This window comes from Molothrus ater, chromosome 4 (assembly GCF_012460135.2).
Source record: "Molothrus ater isolate BHLD 08-10-18 breed brown headed cowbird chromosome 4, BPBGC_Mater_1.1, whole genome shotgun sequence".
In the NCBI taxonomy this organism is placed as follows: Eukaryota; Metazoa; Chordata; class Aves; order Passeriformes; family Icteridae; genus Molothrus; species Molothrus ater.
This window is the reverse complement of record NC_050481.2, coordinates 64,497,728-64,512,556: the sequence shown is the minus strand read 5'-3', so window position 1 is coordinate 64,512,556 and position 14,829 is coordinate 64,497,728. Positions and strand designations below refer to the sequence as shown.

The following is a 14,829-nucleotide window of genomic DNA, read 5'->3' as shown; positions in this document are numbered from 1 at the left end:
GTTGTCATTTCATCTTGATGAAACAGACCACTTCCCAAACCCTCATCTATCTTTTTGAGGTGCAGACAATAGTGGAACCTGTGGCAGGGGTATGTAGATTACTCACTGACCTTTGGTATTTAGCAGCTGCTTGAACTTTACAGTGAACAACCATCTAAATACATAAATAACTTTGTGGTCTGAAATGGCCAATGTGGTTCTGTTCATAGGATTCAGGTTCATAAAGGAAGGGATTTTATGGTCTCGTGTAAAATACAGTCAGGTTGTTAGAGTCTGGAATTGCCATACCAGAAAGAGAATGAACCTGTACAGTTGGTGATATCTTATCTTTTTCAGAGGTCCCTTAATAGATGTCACCAGTTAAAGTAGGCTTAAAGAGGAGACTTAGAAAGTAATTTTAGTAGTAAGACACATTTACAAAGTGGCAGGAGAGTGAAAAGCTGTACAGCTAAATGACATACAGTCTGATGATATGAAATAAATGTTGGGCAGTAACATTCAGATCTTAAACTAGTGCTTGTATAGGTAGACTCATCTTTGTAAAATAATTTGAGTATGAAGCAGTTGATTTAGATTTTTTTTTCTAGACTTAGTTTTTAGCACCAGAAACCAGACCTTAAGCATTAAGAGGTCATCAAACTGTGTTAATGTTTAACCATGTTTTAAAAATAATGACTGAAAGAAAAGTACCTTAAATAACTAGATCAGTTCAAATAATTTCAAAGTGGGTTTTAGATTATTTTTCATGTGAGTTTCCCCCATCCCCCATTCCAAGGTAATTTACATGGAAATAAAAGAAACCAAAAAAAGAGGACAAAGGAGCCTACAGAAGATTTTGAAGTTCAGGAAGCACCTAGGAAAAGACTCAGGATGGATAAACAGAATAATCGGAAGGTAATTATGTCCTTGGTTTGTTGGGGTTGATTTATAGCAGCACCAGTCACATTGCTGTAGTTAAGTTTGTCAGCATTTCCATTTTCAGGATTAAAAAAGAAATGTCCATATATCATACCAAACTGTTGTCAATATTCAGAGATCCATGTGAGCTTACCACTGGGGGATTTTTCCCTTTGGTTCTGAGGATGGAGGTATGACAAGTTGCACTTATTACTTAAACTGTTTCCCAAAGGAATGGGCAGAGGGAGGCATGGCCTCTCTGTGGTCTTACGCTCTCTAGTTCTTTTTCTTTCCTCCTGATTTGGAGTTAGCTTTAACAGAATGTGAAAGAAATATCTTTAGCCAATAGTTACTTTAGACAAAAGTCAGAAGAGAGGAAAGCAAGTAAAGCAAAACAGAAAAACTACTTTTCACAAACAGGAAGGCTATAGGACACTTTAGAGTGGCCTGCTGCCCTTCTCTTGGGCTAGGAGACTGCAGTAAATTTATATTTCTGCAGTAAAGTATATTTCTCACACAAATTTCAGGCTCCTTTTCTGGCTAGCTTGCTTGTGAGAATGAGAATTTTCCTTACATAGGTCACTGTGCATGCAGACACAGCACAAACCTTGTGGAGCCTCAGGTTTATTTAGTGATGCATGTAGAGCAGTGAATTTCATGGGTTTGACTTGTGTGGAAAGCTTAGCTCACACATGTGCTCAGGTGTTTTATTGCAGTATCATACTGTAGTGTGAGTACCATAGACCTCAGCTCAGAACTTCAGTGGTGTACAGCAATCAAATGAAACAACCTATTAGAAGGAAGGGTAGTATATTTATTTTTTAATGAGTTGTGGAGGTCTTATTTGTAGGTGTCAGTTTGTTTGGTGGGCTGGTTATTTTGCTACTGCTGTTGATATTGTAGCTATTAAGACAACTTTTTGTCTTAGAGTTTAATATAAAAAAAAAAAGAATTTCAGATAGGCTTAATGAGCTGATTAGCAAGGGACAGAGATAATTCTTAATGTTGTTACCTCTGGAGAAAGAAGGGCCAAAACTGGTTTTTGCACTTCTTGCTGGAATGGGTTAGTCTTTGCTATTCATGTGACTTTCTAGGAGCAGTTTTTCATATCTTTTTAAACTTGTCTAATTTATTTGAATATACTATAATACACTAGATGCATGGAATAATGAAGTTCACTTATTATAATTAATTCCTCCTATAAAGTCCTTGATTTTACTGTTCTAAAGGTACTTTTCTGTCCCACCAGCATTTGTACCCTACAATCAGCCTACATTCTCAGAAGTAGGATGAAAGGTGGCTGCAGTATAGTTCATGCATGAGAGGTTCTGGTATCTTTGGTGCTGTGACACACATGTGAATATACCAGCAGGAAAATAAATCACTAAATGAGATCAATGATTCCCATAATAGTCATAGCACTAATGGCTATGAATAGCACTGACTATATAATGTGCATTTTAAAAATGTTGTTCTCTCTCTGGTCAGTTTATCAGAACTGCTTACAAGGGGTTTGATGTGTGTAAATATTAGGTGGTTTGGAAACTCTAAATGCATATTTAGGGTTGTGCTCCACAGAAAAGTCAGATCTGGTTTACAATTTGTTTTAGGAATTCTCTCTTAGTCTTTTTCCTGCCTTCACAATTCCAGCTGTATATGCTGCTGCTCAGTAGAACATTCAGGGAATGACAGGGAAAATATCTGTGTAATGATTCAGAAAAGCTAACACTAACCATGCACCTTCTTTCTGCTATTCCCAGTTTACCTGCAGGCTTTAGGTACAATCATTTTGGATAGGAGGAGCTTTGATTTCATGACATTTTACTTGCACAGAGTTGTGGGTTGTACTCTCCCTTTGTCCTTAATTCTTATTTACAAAATCAGAATGTTTTCACATAAAGTAAACAAGCCATAAGTGCCCATATGGAGGTTTTGAAAAACTAATTTGTTCATTGTTGCTTTGATATGATGTATATAAAATGCACATTAACAAAATGGGGGTTCTGTAAAGTGTGCTTTAAATTTAAGAATGAACTATCCTGTACATTTTCACAGAATCACAGAATCCTTAGGATTGGAAGGGGCCTCTGGAAATCATCCAGTCCAATTCCCCTGCCAAGACAGGGTCATCTAGAGCAGGTTACACAGGAATGTGTCCAGGTGGGTTTGGAATGTCTCCAGAGATGGAGACTCCACGACCTCTGTGGGCAACTGTTCCAATGCTCTGCCACCCCAAAGTAAAGAAATCTCCCTCATGCTGAGGTGGAACTTTGTGTGGTTTAGTTTATGGCCATTACTCCTTGTCTTGTCACTGGGCACCACAGAAAAGAGTCTGGCACCATTTCTTGACACCCTCTTTTCTTTCATTTTTGCCCAGAAGTGTAACAATAATCTTAGCAAACCCATCCTGGGAGCCTCTGCTGGCATTGGTGGTAGGGCAGCTCAGAGCTCAGTAAAAGCACAGCATGGCACATCTGTAGCCATTTGTGTTTATTTTTACAAAGGAAATAATTTCCCTGGCCTTTGAGGTGTTCAGCTGCACATCTTTCTTTGGTAAAACTGATTGTCAGAGGAAGACTGTGAAAAAGCATGTAAATTTATTGGAAATGTGTGCAAAGCTTTCTGTTCAATAGAGTTGTGCTTATTAATCAGGTGGGCATGACAGGGTTAAGTATCATAGGCTACAGTTTTAGTGATTTGAATGAATTTGTAACATAAATTGGAAGAAAAATAGTGGCATGTGTAAGGAGCAATGTCTTCATTTTGACAAAGATTTGACAAAAACTTCCCCTGTTTTTGGCCTAAACTTTGAATCATGAATTCTCAATCTGGAGCAAATTTAGGTGCTGTTCATTCTCCCTTGAAAATAGTGGTTTTATTTTGGAAATGCTGAAACAATCTTAACCATAGTAATTTTTAAAATGGCACTGCTATAAGTTGTGGAGTTGGAAACAAGCCTCTCTGAGACTTAGATTTCTGCACAGGGTTTACTCTCAAATTTCTATACTAATTCTGCAATTTACCTTTAATAAGTAAAGGTCTTAATTTGACCAGTTTGTACAAAGAATAGTAAAGATAATTTACAAGTTTTGTGTTTAGCACTCCCCCTTTTGATATGCTGAATTTGGGATGGATAAGTGGGATGCTGAAGTACTGTGTTCTTTAATATTTCTCATTTGTTTATGGGTTTGTACCCTGTGCTGTAAATGAGTTTTAAAATTCATTTAAGTGGGGCTAGTTTAACTACAGTACCATTCAGATATTTGTAAAGACACTTTCTTTTTAATAACATAAATCCAGAACTAATTGCCAGTTGTATCCAACCACTCATAAATTAGGAGTTTTTTTATTTTTTCATATTTTTTTTTGTGACAGAGGGAGACAAGCAATGACAAAACAGCAAAAACAAACTCTTCTAAGGTCACAGAAACCTCCTCTTCACAAAAGAACCAGTCAGGTAATGTGGTCAGAATAAGTTTTAATGTAACTTTTTCAATTAAATACTTTTAAAATGCCAGCAGCTAAATTCTGCTGACTCAGCGAGCAGTTGCAGTTGTGCCACAGCTGGGGGGGAGCCCTGTTCCTTCACTGCCCTCCTGCAGCTGGATCCTGGACTGAAATTGTGCATTGCTGCCTGAGAGCAGCAGTTCACAAGTTCCCTGTGGGATGGCACCAGATTAAAGCTGGTGCCCCAGGTCTTGGTGAGCAGGTGGACAAACCCTGCTGCTCCCCTTTGCCCCCTGCACTGGCCCAGTAAAACAAGTGCAGTGGCCATCAGTGTCATCAGGTGCTTTGGGTTTTAGTCCTTTGGCATGGTGCTTGATGGGAGGCAGTGTGGAGCATGAGAGGGAATTCTGTAGAACCTTGGATGGAAACACCAAAGTCAGGCTTGTTAATGATGCTCAAGTTGAAGGTAACTGCTACCAGAGCATGTCTCTGCAGGTGTTACAGTGATTTGCCAAAGACAAGAGAGCTTCAGCAAGTCCTGCACGGTGTAGAAGTGGTGATGTGCCATAGCTAATGTGTGGTACTTGGCTCCTGTATATAAATTTTCTCTTAACAAAGTGTTAGTGGTACTCAGATTGTGATGAGCTCGTGTAGGCCTTTTCATATAACTGCTACCTCTGCTTTAAAGAGGTCTTAAATCACAAGATACTTTGATTTTAATAGAAATGAGACTATAAAAATTTGGGAAAACATATAGCACATATTTGATTAATGGAGACCTTTATTTTTAAAATCAAGCCAAAATACATGGCTTCAGAAGCTTCATGTTCACTCAGTCCTATGTAGGTGCCCAGAAGACTTACCTAAATAATTCCTTCCTGTATCTGAAGGAATATTTTAAATGGCTTCAGGGAGATAACATTTTAAAGTTCCAAACTTCACTTTGTAAACCAAAATTATTTTACAGCAACGAAAAATCTGTCTGATGCATGTAAACCTCTGAAGAAGCGAAATCGGGCTTCAGCAGCAGAATCTTCAACTCTTGCTTTTAGCAAGAGTTCATCTCCTTCAGCTTCCTTAACTGAGAATGAGGTAAAAAAAAAGTGGTGTTTGCACACAGCCATTTAATGACAGAAATTATCAGGTGTGAATCTTGTTTAAAAAAAAAAAAAAAAAAGCAAAACTCAAAGGCGAATTCTCTAACGTTGGTGCTCTAGACAAGTTCCAGTTTTGGCCTCTGTGAATCTGTTACCGTGTGCATTGCAAATCATTTATTGTAACACCAACGTCTGCTTTGGGGACGTCGAGATATTATTGTGGTTTTTAATGTATTTACCAACACGTTTTAGAATTGTAACCTTCTCTTAGAGGCAAAGTAAAATGCCAGTGTGTTCTGTATTTTCTTCTACAGATTTTTATGTAAGTGTACTACATTAGTTACATTATGTAACTCAATATTGTCATGTTGCCATAGCTTTTATATCGAAGCAAATTTCCTAATCCTCTGTTTGATCTAGAACTGGACAGTCTTCTGAGCAGAGCCTCTTTTAACTCAAATTAGTTTTCAGGCTGTTTTACTGCTATTTCTCTGTGATGCAAATAGCTCCAACCCCAGTAGAGTTAAACAGGCAGTGAAGGATGTATCTTTTTGATACTTGCTAATCATAGTCTTAGCTCTGCATATTTGGAACTGTAATTCTTCTCAGTTGACATACAATAAATGACATGTATGTACCAGAAGTGTATTCATACAATCCATTAAACCATTCCCCAAGTCATCTACACTGTTACAACCAATCAGCCAAAGAGTGGCAGCATGAGGGTGAAGTATGCATGCTGTTTTTCAGGTGGGTTTGGATCTGTAGTTGGTAGGATTTAGTAAAATATCCATAGACAAACAGCTTCACCCAGTCTGTGTTACAAAAACTGTAGAGAAACTACTTGCCTGCTAACAAGGGAATAGGGCTTCCAGCTCTCCTAGAGACTTTCATCTCCCCTAACAAATGCATGAGGTGCTGTAATGAATGCAGTTAAAATATCTAGGCAATGTTCAGTAAACAGTTTACCTTTGGGTAGGGGAAAAAAGATTGCATGTTAATGGCTGTATATCTTAACTGTAACTGGAAAACCATTTTAACTATAAAAACCTCAATAAATGCTCCCTCCTGTACCCCAATAAAACAAGCAAAGGGGGTCCCACAGGAAATAATGTGCATAGCAGGAGCCAAGTCAAGTAATACTTATTTTGTTTTCTCAGTTGAGAGACTCCCATCTTTTGGCTTACCAGCTTCTGCTGGATTGGCTTTGCTGGTGGGACTTGCTGTGTAATGGTCTATTTGGGGCTCTCTATTCAACCAGACTAGTTTAAGGAAAAATATCTGGGGGGGGTTTGGCTCAAAATATGCATCTCTAAATATTGTGGACTCAGAAGAAAGATTCTTCTCTTTCTCAAGATTATGATTATAAAATGAATTATCCAGAAGTCTTTCTTAACAAAAGACATTTTTTGTAGGATTTTGGGTTGTAACATAATGGTTCATATGTAAGAAAGGATGTGGTTATATCTTACATATGGCTGAGATGGAAATTCTAAAACTTAGCACTAATTTACTCAGCTACTCCTAAACAGTAAAAGATCTGAGAAAAATTACCTTCATACACTGCTCACAGAACACAGGTACACAATTAGAAAGTGAATTAATTGTTTTTAAAGGGTTAAAATATCAAAAGAAAAGTCCCAAACAGCATAACTGAAAACACACCTTGTTAAATAATTTTGGGGGACTGGGTGCAGGGGGAAGTAGATTAATGGACTAAATCCTTGGACTGGTTAAAGCTACACTGACCTGAACTTGGACCAACTAAGGATTGGGCCCAGTTTGTTTCCTATATTAGATATATTTTTTGCTGTTAAATAAAACAAAAATGTCAGGCATGTGTTTCAGAAATTAATATTGACCTGCTCTACAAAACAAGGAAAGACAGAAATTCTGGATTGTATGGGTGGCTCTTAAAAACTTTTCCCCCTTTTGTATTTTTATTTAGCACTTGTCTAAACAGCTAAATATGTGTGTGTCCTGAGAGCATTCATGTGGAGAGAAACTTTCCCAGTATTAAGGGAAAGTTTTTTAAAAATAAACACAGTCAGGTAATGGTGAAAGCCTTGCACAGCTAATTGAGTAGGATGTCATTCTTCTCAACTTCAAATAGATTTAATGATTAACTTTCACATTTCTGTGTTCACTATAAAAGTTCTAAGTGTTCGTTGAGATGTTCTCTTAACAAGTATAGGAAAAATTCTGTGTATTCTACAAGCACATACATCTCCACAAGGTGTATATAGGAGGATTCTGGTCTTTTTTTTTCCTTCTCCTTTCTTTTTCTCCCACTCTTTGTGAACAGCTTGTTCCAGAATGGAACCTGGATGTGACTGTTATTTGTCAAGAACTGTTGTTAGCTACACACCCCTTAAATGTTTGTCCTTTTCAACCAGGTTCTAGGAAAGATGTGCTCAGTTCTTTCTTGTTTGAAAGATGCATCTTATTTGACATTTTAAAAAATATTTTAAATGCCTTTTGTTGTTATTAGGGGATATTTTTTAAATGGGGTTTATTTGAAATACTATAAAATCAAGCAAGGCCAAATTTTCAGTTGATAAATTACTTTGGGAGGGAGATAAGAGTGGGAGTGTGGACTTGTTCAAACAGATTTATAGATGTGACTTATTAGAGATTAAAGGTTCACTCCCTTCAAAAAATTGGGCTTTGAAGTTGTTGTAAGAGGGGTGGACAGAAGCAGTGAAGTGTTTATACAGGAATAAATGAATTTCATACATGCATTTAATTTTGAAACAAAATAATTTTACTTCTAGGCACTTGACTCAAGTCACTTATGTGAAATATGATTTTGTTGAAATATTATTCTTAATGAGTAACTGGTAGGGCCAGATGTGAAAAAGATACTCAACACTGGAGTCTGCAAAAGCTTGGAGTAGTTTTTTACTGCCTATGTAAGACTTGGTGTAAGCATCCAAAAGCACATATTTGTGAGAAGAGATGCAGATGGTGTATTTTAATTTCTTTTTTTACCTTGGCCCTCCACCCCCCAATAATGTAGTAGGTGCCAGTAAGAGTGTAATCAGTATTTTTTTAATAAATAAAAAAGACTTTACATTACCATTACTGCTGGATTATTGGCACACTTGGTGTGTTTGCATGAAACATATCTGCTTTAGCTTTTCAATCAATTTTTGTGATTATTGTCTGGCTTCATTAAACTGGATGAATTTGTTAACAGCAGATAAGTGTCCAAGTATGGTGCAGACCATAGGTACTACTTACAAACTTTGTCAAAGAAACTGTAATCTTTTCCTAAGAGAGGACAAAATAAAGCACATGTGATACTCTCTGAGTTAGCCAGCCTGTCCTTCATCACACCCTCAAGTCTGAGCTGGCCAGCAGATGGCAGCTTAAAGAAGCCTGGGAAAGATTTGAAGAGGTGCTTTTATTTTCATTTCATCAAATCTTCCTTAGAGGAATTCTTTCTTCCTTCTGTGACAACCAGTGTCAAAAAAAAGCTCAGTTCCTGGTTATAGCTACAAATTCTTGTGTTTCCAAGGCCTAACAATGCAAATTGTAATAATGCAAGCCTTAATGCTCTTTTTCTTCATATTAAACAGTGGATTTTTTTTCCCATTATTGATTTGAGACAGATTTCATTTATCTGCATTTTTAATGGGCATTAGCATGTAAACACAAAGGAGAAAACATGTACAGCTCTTAAAAGGTAAGGTGTTTGCTTGAGGAGGCAGTCATGAGACATGCACAGCTTGCAACTCAAAAAGTACATCAGCTCCATTTATCATCCCTGGAGTCTAGTTGTCCTAGAATATGCAACTAAAAACTTACTGAAGGTGAAAATAACTGACTTTTTGATCCTAAGAACAGGAAGGAAGAAGGGAATTCATGTTATTTTAAAGAAACTACTGATCTAAAGAAAAAGCAATTGCTGTTGACCTTGCAGGTTGTTAAACAAAATCACTGTGCTTCTAGCATTTCATTCAAGCTTCCTGCAAATATAATTCTCTCTTCTAAACATTGCTTAAGGATAACTTAATGTATAGTGCCACCTTACATCCTGTGACTTAGCAGACAGTTGTTTCCTGTGTTTGTTTCTGTATGCCTATGATTTTTTTTTCCCAGTAAGCAGTCAGGGGTACATTTTTATGGAACACTGCAAGTAGTTGGACTTGTTCCTTGCTAAATCTCTGCTAAAGGCTCTAACATTTTACATGACCTGCATCACCCACCAGACCATACAGTTTTGTTACACTGGTTCTATTTTCACATGGAAAAAATTTCAAAGCTTCACTTTTGTTCTTTGACAGCACATTCTGTGTAGAAAATTCAGTTTCTTGTGTACTTATTCTCCTCTTGTGTGTTACTTAGGCTTCAGAGTGCAGAGAATCTGTTAACTGAATGTTTACATGATGTAGGTTTTTATTCTGCATCCCCTACCAAAGTATCATGAGTATCTGTAGGCAATTTTATACTGTTTTAAAATGTTCTCATAGTTTTAATTAACTTTCCAGGCAAATTCAGAAATGCATAATATCCTTATCTGAAACGTCTAACTCCTGCTAATAATAAAAATGAAACTTGTCCCAGGCTGTCTTTTTTTTGCTATTCTAGTACTGTGTACACTGTGGCACCGCATACTTAAAGAATTTATCTAGTCTAGCAGTATGGGCCAAAATATCACTCTTCATTCAGTTCAGGAATTCTTATATGAAATAAAGGAAATGTTAACTGTAACTCAATTGGCTCTGTCAGTTTTTCTGTCTCTGTGTGGGTGCACGATAGATTGTCTTTTGAATACAGCCTGACCTGTTTGCATGTTGCTTATTGACTTACTCTTACATAAGTTGTTCTTAGAGTAAAAAAAAAACAAACAAACCCAACCTTCTAGCTGCTCAGCTTTTGTTAATAAGAAAAAAATATGCAGTTGGGTTTTATCTGTTGGAAAGATGGAAGAGTTTATTTATCAGAACATGCATCCTCCAAGCTTTATAGAGAGAGCTCTTAGCCAGCCCAGCCCACTTCCTCCTGGGGGACTGTGGTGTAGAAATCACTGACTCTGAAGTCTTGTCAGGAAGTCTGAGATTGTAGCTGAGTCCTGAGTGTGAAGGAAAGTGAAACTTAGTGGGCAACAGCATTCAGAGCTCATGAAGATGTGCCTCTTTAATTGCCTGTGAAAAGATGCTGTGTATCTTTTGTATATGATATGGTAATATCATATGATCATAATATATATAATGGCAGATGACCGGAGAGAGGATGTTGTTTAGGACATCCCTGTAAAAGGTGCAGGTCACTCTTTGTGGGTGGTTCTTTTATGGGTCCTGCTGCTCCTGCCCTGGAGGAGACTTGCCTGCCAAGCAAGCAGGAGGAAATCATTTCCTGCCATGCTGTGCTTTCATTTTATATACCCCTAGCACTAAGATAAGTGTACATAGTGGGGTGTGTTTCCTTTTGATGTCCTACAGCCTGGATTATAAATCAAGTGATGCTCAAGTAAACCAGTGGGAAGTGGGAGGGGTTGCCTTCTTTGGATCTCAGCAGATTTGTCCTCTAGTTGTTTCTGTTACTGCTTGAACAGAACGTGACAGAAGAACATCATTGTCTTGAATGACTAAGACCAAAGCTTGTATTCTTAAGGCTTGAGAACGCTGTTACACAAACATATGTGAGTAATACAAGAAGGGCTTTTATGAGACAGAGTGAATTGATCAAGTGGTTTTTTTGAAGAAGACATTTTTTTTGACAAAAATCGTGCTTTGGTAGCTGGAAAAGTCTAAAGAGGTGTGTGACTGGTGGAGTAGCAACTGTTGGAGCCTGTTTCAGTGTAGGCACCATAGATGCTCAAATGTTAACAACTTCTTCAATCTAAATTTCCAAATTTGTTTTGATCCTTCAAGCATGGCAGGAAAACCTTGTCTGGATTGGATCTAGGAGAGGGGAAGTCCCAGGGGAGCTGATGAGCACAGAAGTGTTGATGTTCAGTCTGCAATTGCCAACACACAGTGAATAGTACTTGGGACTTGATTCTGCTCCGTGAGACAGAAGTTTTTGCCTTAGCAAATATTGATGCTGCCTGTCTTCAGGACAGCCTTTAGCCAGGAAGTACTTCAAGGGAAGGAAAAAAGACACACCATGACCCCCTCCCCACCTCCTAGGGTAACACTGAGCCAGCTTAGATCCTTTCTTAGATCAGCTGTTGAAAATGAAGACTTAATCCTAAATCTAAAACAAAAGGCACATTTAGTATAAGCCAGGTCACCAGCTGATCAAGCAGAATATTTGCAATTTTTTGTTCTTAATGTCATAACTTCCTAAATTCCCAGGCTCTGGATTGCATGAGTACAGACACTTTATTTTCAGACCTAAAATTTCTGAACCTTTTTTTCTTTGAAATTACAGAGCAGTGATTTTGCTGGCTCTGCTATTTACTCTGATTTTGGAGCTGTCTGAAAGGAACGAGACGATTTTAAGTGGAGGGGAAAAAAAAAATCAAGTGGGTGGAGCAAATGTCTACATCAGTATTTGACTTCATCTGCTTCTTTGAACCACAGCATGATTTGAATTTTTAAATTCCAGTCTATCCTTTCACAGCTTAAATCATGTATCAATATGATTGGATGCCAGCTGAGAATATGTCACTACCTTTTTTTTTTTTAATAAGTGACATTTCAGCCACCCAGATGTGAAAGGAACAATACCATTTGCAAAGTTCACCCACGTGGTTCTAGAAATATGCAAGCTGAGTGTACATACCAGCTAGCATTTAACTCTTCCTTGTAAAAAGCCAGAGGGAATGAAGAATTGCCTTGCATTTCTGCCAAGGTGTGTGGCTGAGCCTGGAATCAGGTACCTGGTTGTAAAAAATGCTTTAAAAATTGTAGTAGACCTGGATTCAGTATTTAGATGTACTGTGAGAAATGTTTCCCTGTGTTAGTGCTTGTCCATTCACCTTTAATTGGTGGTGCAGTGAGCTGTGCAGTTCACTCGGGCTCAGTCTTGCAGCTGCAGGACTCGTGTTACAGCTGGAGGAGGAAAACATTGAGGAGTGGTTTTGTACACAAAATCTGTGTATAGAGTCTTCTGTCAAATTGACTTCCTGCCTGCCCCCCTTTTAATCATTTTAGAGTGCTTCAGACAAAAGACAAAATTAAGAATATAAACATATAAACTCAGAAAATGCACATAGCTGACTCAGTTTAATTCCTCTCAATGTTCTAGTGTGTTTTCTTATTGTAACTATTGTGTGGAGTTGCACACATTTCCTCCTCTAAGCCTGCTTGGCAACCTCTGTGAAAACCAAACACTTATTTACTCAATATAATCATGCCAAGGAAACTCCATTATTCTACCCACAGACCTTGCATCTGTATGCACATGTAGGTCCCTTTTGCACATAACAGGCAAAAGTAGTCCAGGAGGCAGGAAGAAAAAGTAAATATCACCCTTATACTGAGCAATTAAACAGTTACCCAGTGTTCAGCAATGCTTGCTGATGTAATCTGGCTTTGTACATCAGATATTGCAGTGTGCAAAGCATGTTCATTCAGTTATGAATTCATGCTGAAGATGGCTTTTACAAGCATTGTTACATAGTCTTTCTAAAAATAGGTTGATGTTTGTCTGAAAGAATCCCTTAGGCACTTCTTTTGGTTATTGTGAACAGGGAATTTTAGCATATAGTTCAAAAGAAAATTAAATATACTTTGGGGGATTTGAAGTCTTTATATGCTGATCCCTGTTCTGTTGTGGGCCTGAGTAACTGTTCCAAAAATACAGCAGTAGTATAAAATGTATGCTCAAAATATCTTGAGATGAGTAAACCCAATTGTTTAATGACCCATTGCTACAATTTCTTTCTTTTGAGGGGTAAAAATACAATGCTAAACACAAAGAATTTACAGAGATGCCAAAACTTTGTCCTAGTTTGACTCAGTAGTTAATTTTTTTTCAATAATAAAGCTATGGGGAACTTGGAAAAATGCAGTAATGTGTCCCTACATGTTCCCTTTTGAGTTTTATGTGTGTAAGTAGTGAATAATGACTGAGACACATGGGAAAGGAAGGATTGCCTTCCCCTAATGGGAAATTGGTCATTTCTGTGAGTAGTAATGGTATTTGGAACCTAACTAACCCCTGAAGTCAGTTCTGGCCTGCCCCACATGAAGAGCATGAACTGGTTTTTAGGCTGTTTTCCTCCCTTTTTCTCACTTGTGTATGCAGGTGCAGAGTTTCCAGTAGAAGGAGCTGCATTTGATTTCTGAAATACCACTCGTGCTCAGTGTTCAGGCAGTGAAGTGTGAAAACCTCTGCAGGCAAATCCTCACGAAATAACGTTGATGTTCAGTGGTTGAAGGGAGTGGGAAGGAAAGCCTGACTGATGTGCAGTGTGTGAGGGCTGACAGTGCCTGCACTGATCCTCCCTTCAGCAGAGAAGGGTGGTCCTTGGCACAGCAGCAGAAACTGCTGAAGAGGAGATGGTGGCAGAGGTCAGGCACAATTTCAGTGCAGAAACTTGGCACTTGCTAAAAGTCTGAAGTGAATAGCCTTGGCTTTTTTCCCCCTAAATTTATGCTCTTTAAAACAGTCCTTTGCCTTTATGAGAAATAAGAAATTACTCCAAACGTAAAGCGGAATAAAATAGCTACAAATTGCCAATTAACATGTTTTGCCATTAATCTAAAGGTTGATTACTTTGAACCCCAGCCTGAATTTCAGAAGAGTTAATTATGTACCATTTTCTTTGCTAGGAGGATTATATTACAAAAATAAGGACAAGACAAGCTTTGGTATGCTTACAAGGGAAAGATGTATATTTGTAACTTAACAAGTAAAGTAAGAAGCCCCCTAAACCTGTCCAGATTTGTACTGAAGGCTGTGTTTTGGGCTCTGCTAAGTGAACTGTTAAAATCTTCCCCAGAAGTGTTTTGTTTCATTGCAGAGGTGGCTGTGTCACGTCAGCATGAGCTGATTTCTAGCAATCTTCTTGTAAATCATCTTTGCTTAGTAACTGTTTCAATCTACACATATTTTAATTGCAAAACTCAGTGTCCCCCAGATGAATCAGAACCTGTTAGGGCTGCTGCAGCTTGCTGGGGGTACAAGTGTAGTTTCTCAACCACCTCATGCTGTTCCTGTCTTAGGTTCTAAGTCATTTCTGAGAAACACTGGATGAAGGCTTGGCTCAGCCTCTTTCCACAGGCCTCAAGGAACAGATGCTCTTTTGCTTCCCTGACATTTCCATTGGCTATTCTGGGATAACTGCAGGAGCTGAGGTGTTGGATTCCAATTCTCTTCATAGAGGGAGCTTTCCTCCAAGATGTCTGGTAGACAGTGTGTCACCTTCTGCAAGATACAAATAAGGGTCCAATTAAATTATCTTAAAGAAATGCATTCCTTTCTTATGACA

The 14,829-nt window shown here is 38.1% G+C and overlaps 1 protein-coding gene across 5 annotated transcripts in view; it reads left to right on the top strand.

The window, feature by feature from the left end:
- Positions 1–14,829, top strand: part of NSD2 (nuclear receptor binding SET domain protein 2) — a 97,045-nt gene that overhangs the window by 63,517 nt on the left and 18,699 nt on the right. For 3 of the 5 annotated variants that reach the window (XM_054514641.1, XM_054514642.1, XM_036382064.2), the window contains exons 8-11: positions 776–894; positions 2,953–3,057; positions 4,273–4,354; positions 5,312–5,436. In XM_054514641.1, the coding sequence (XP_054370616.1) occupies positions 776–894; positions 2,953–3,057; positions 4,273–4,354; positions 5,312–5,436 (431 nt within the window). The remainder of the gene's footprint in view (positions 1–775; positions 895–2,952; positions 3,058–4,272; positions 4,355–5,311; positions 5,437–14,829) is intronic. The other 2 variants (XM_036382065.2, XM_036382066.2) reach the window with 2 other exon arrangements.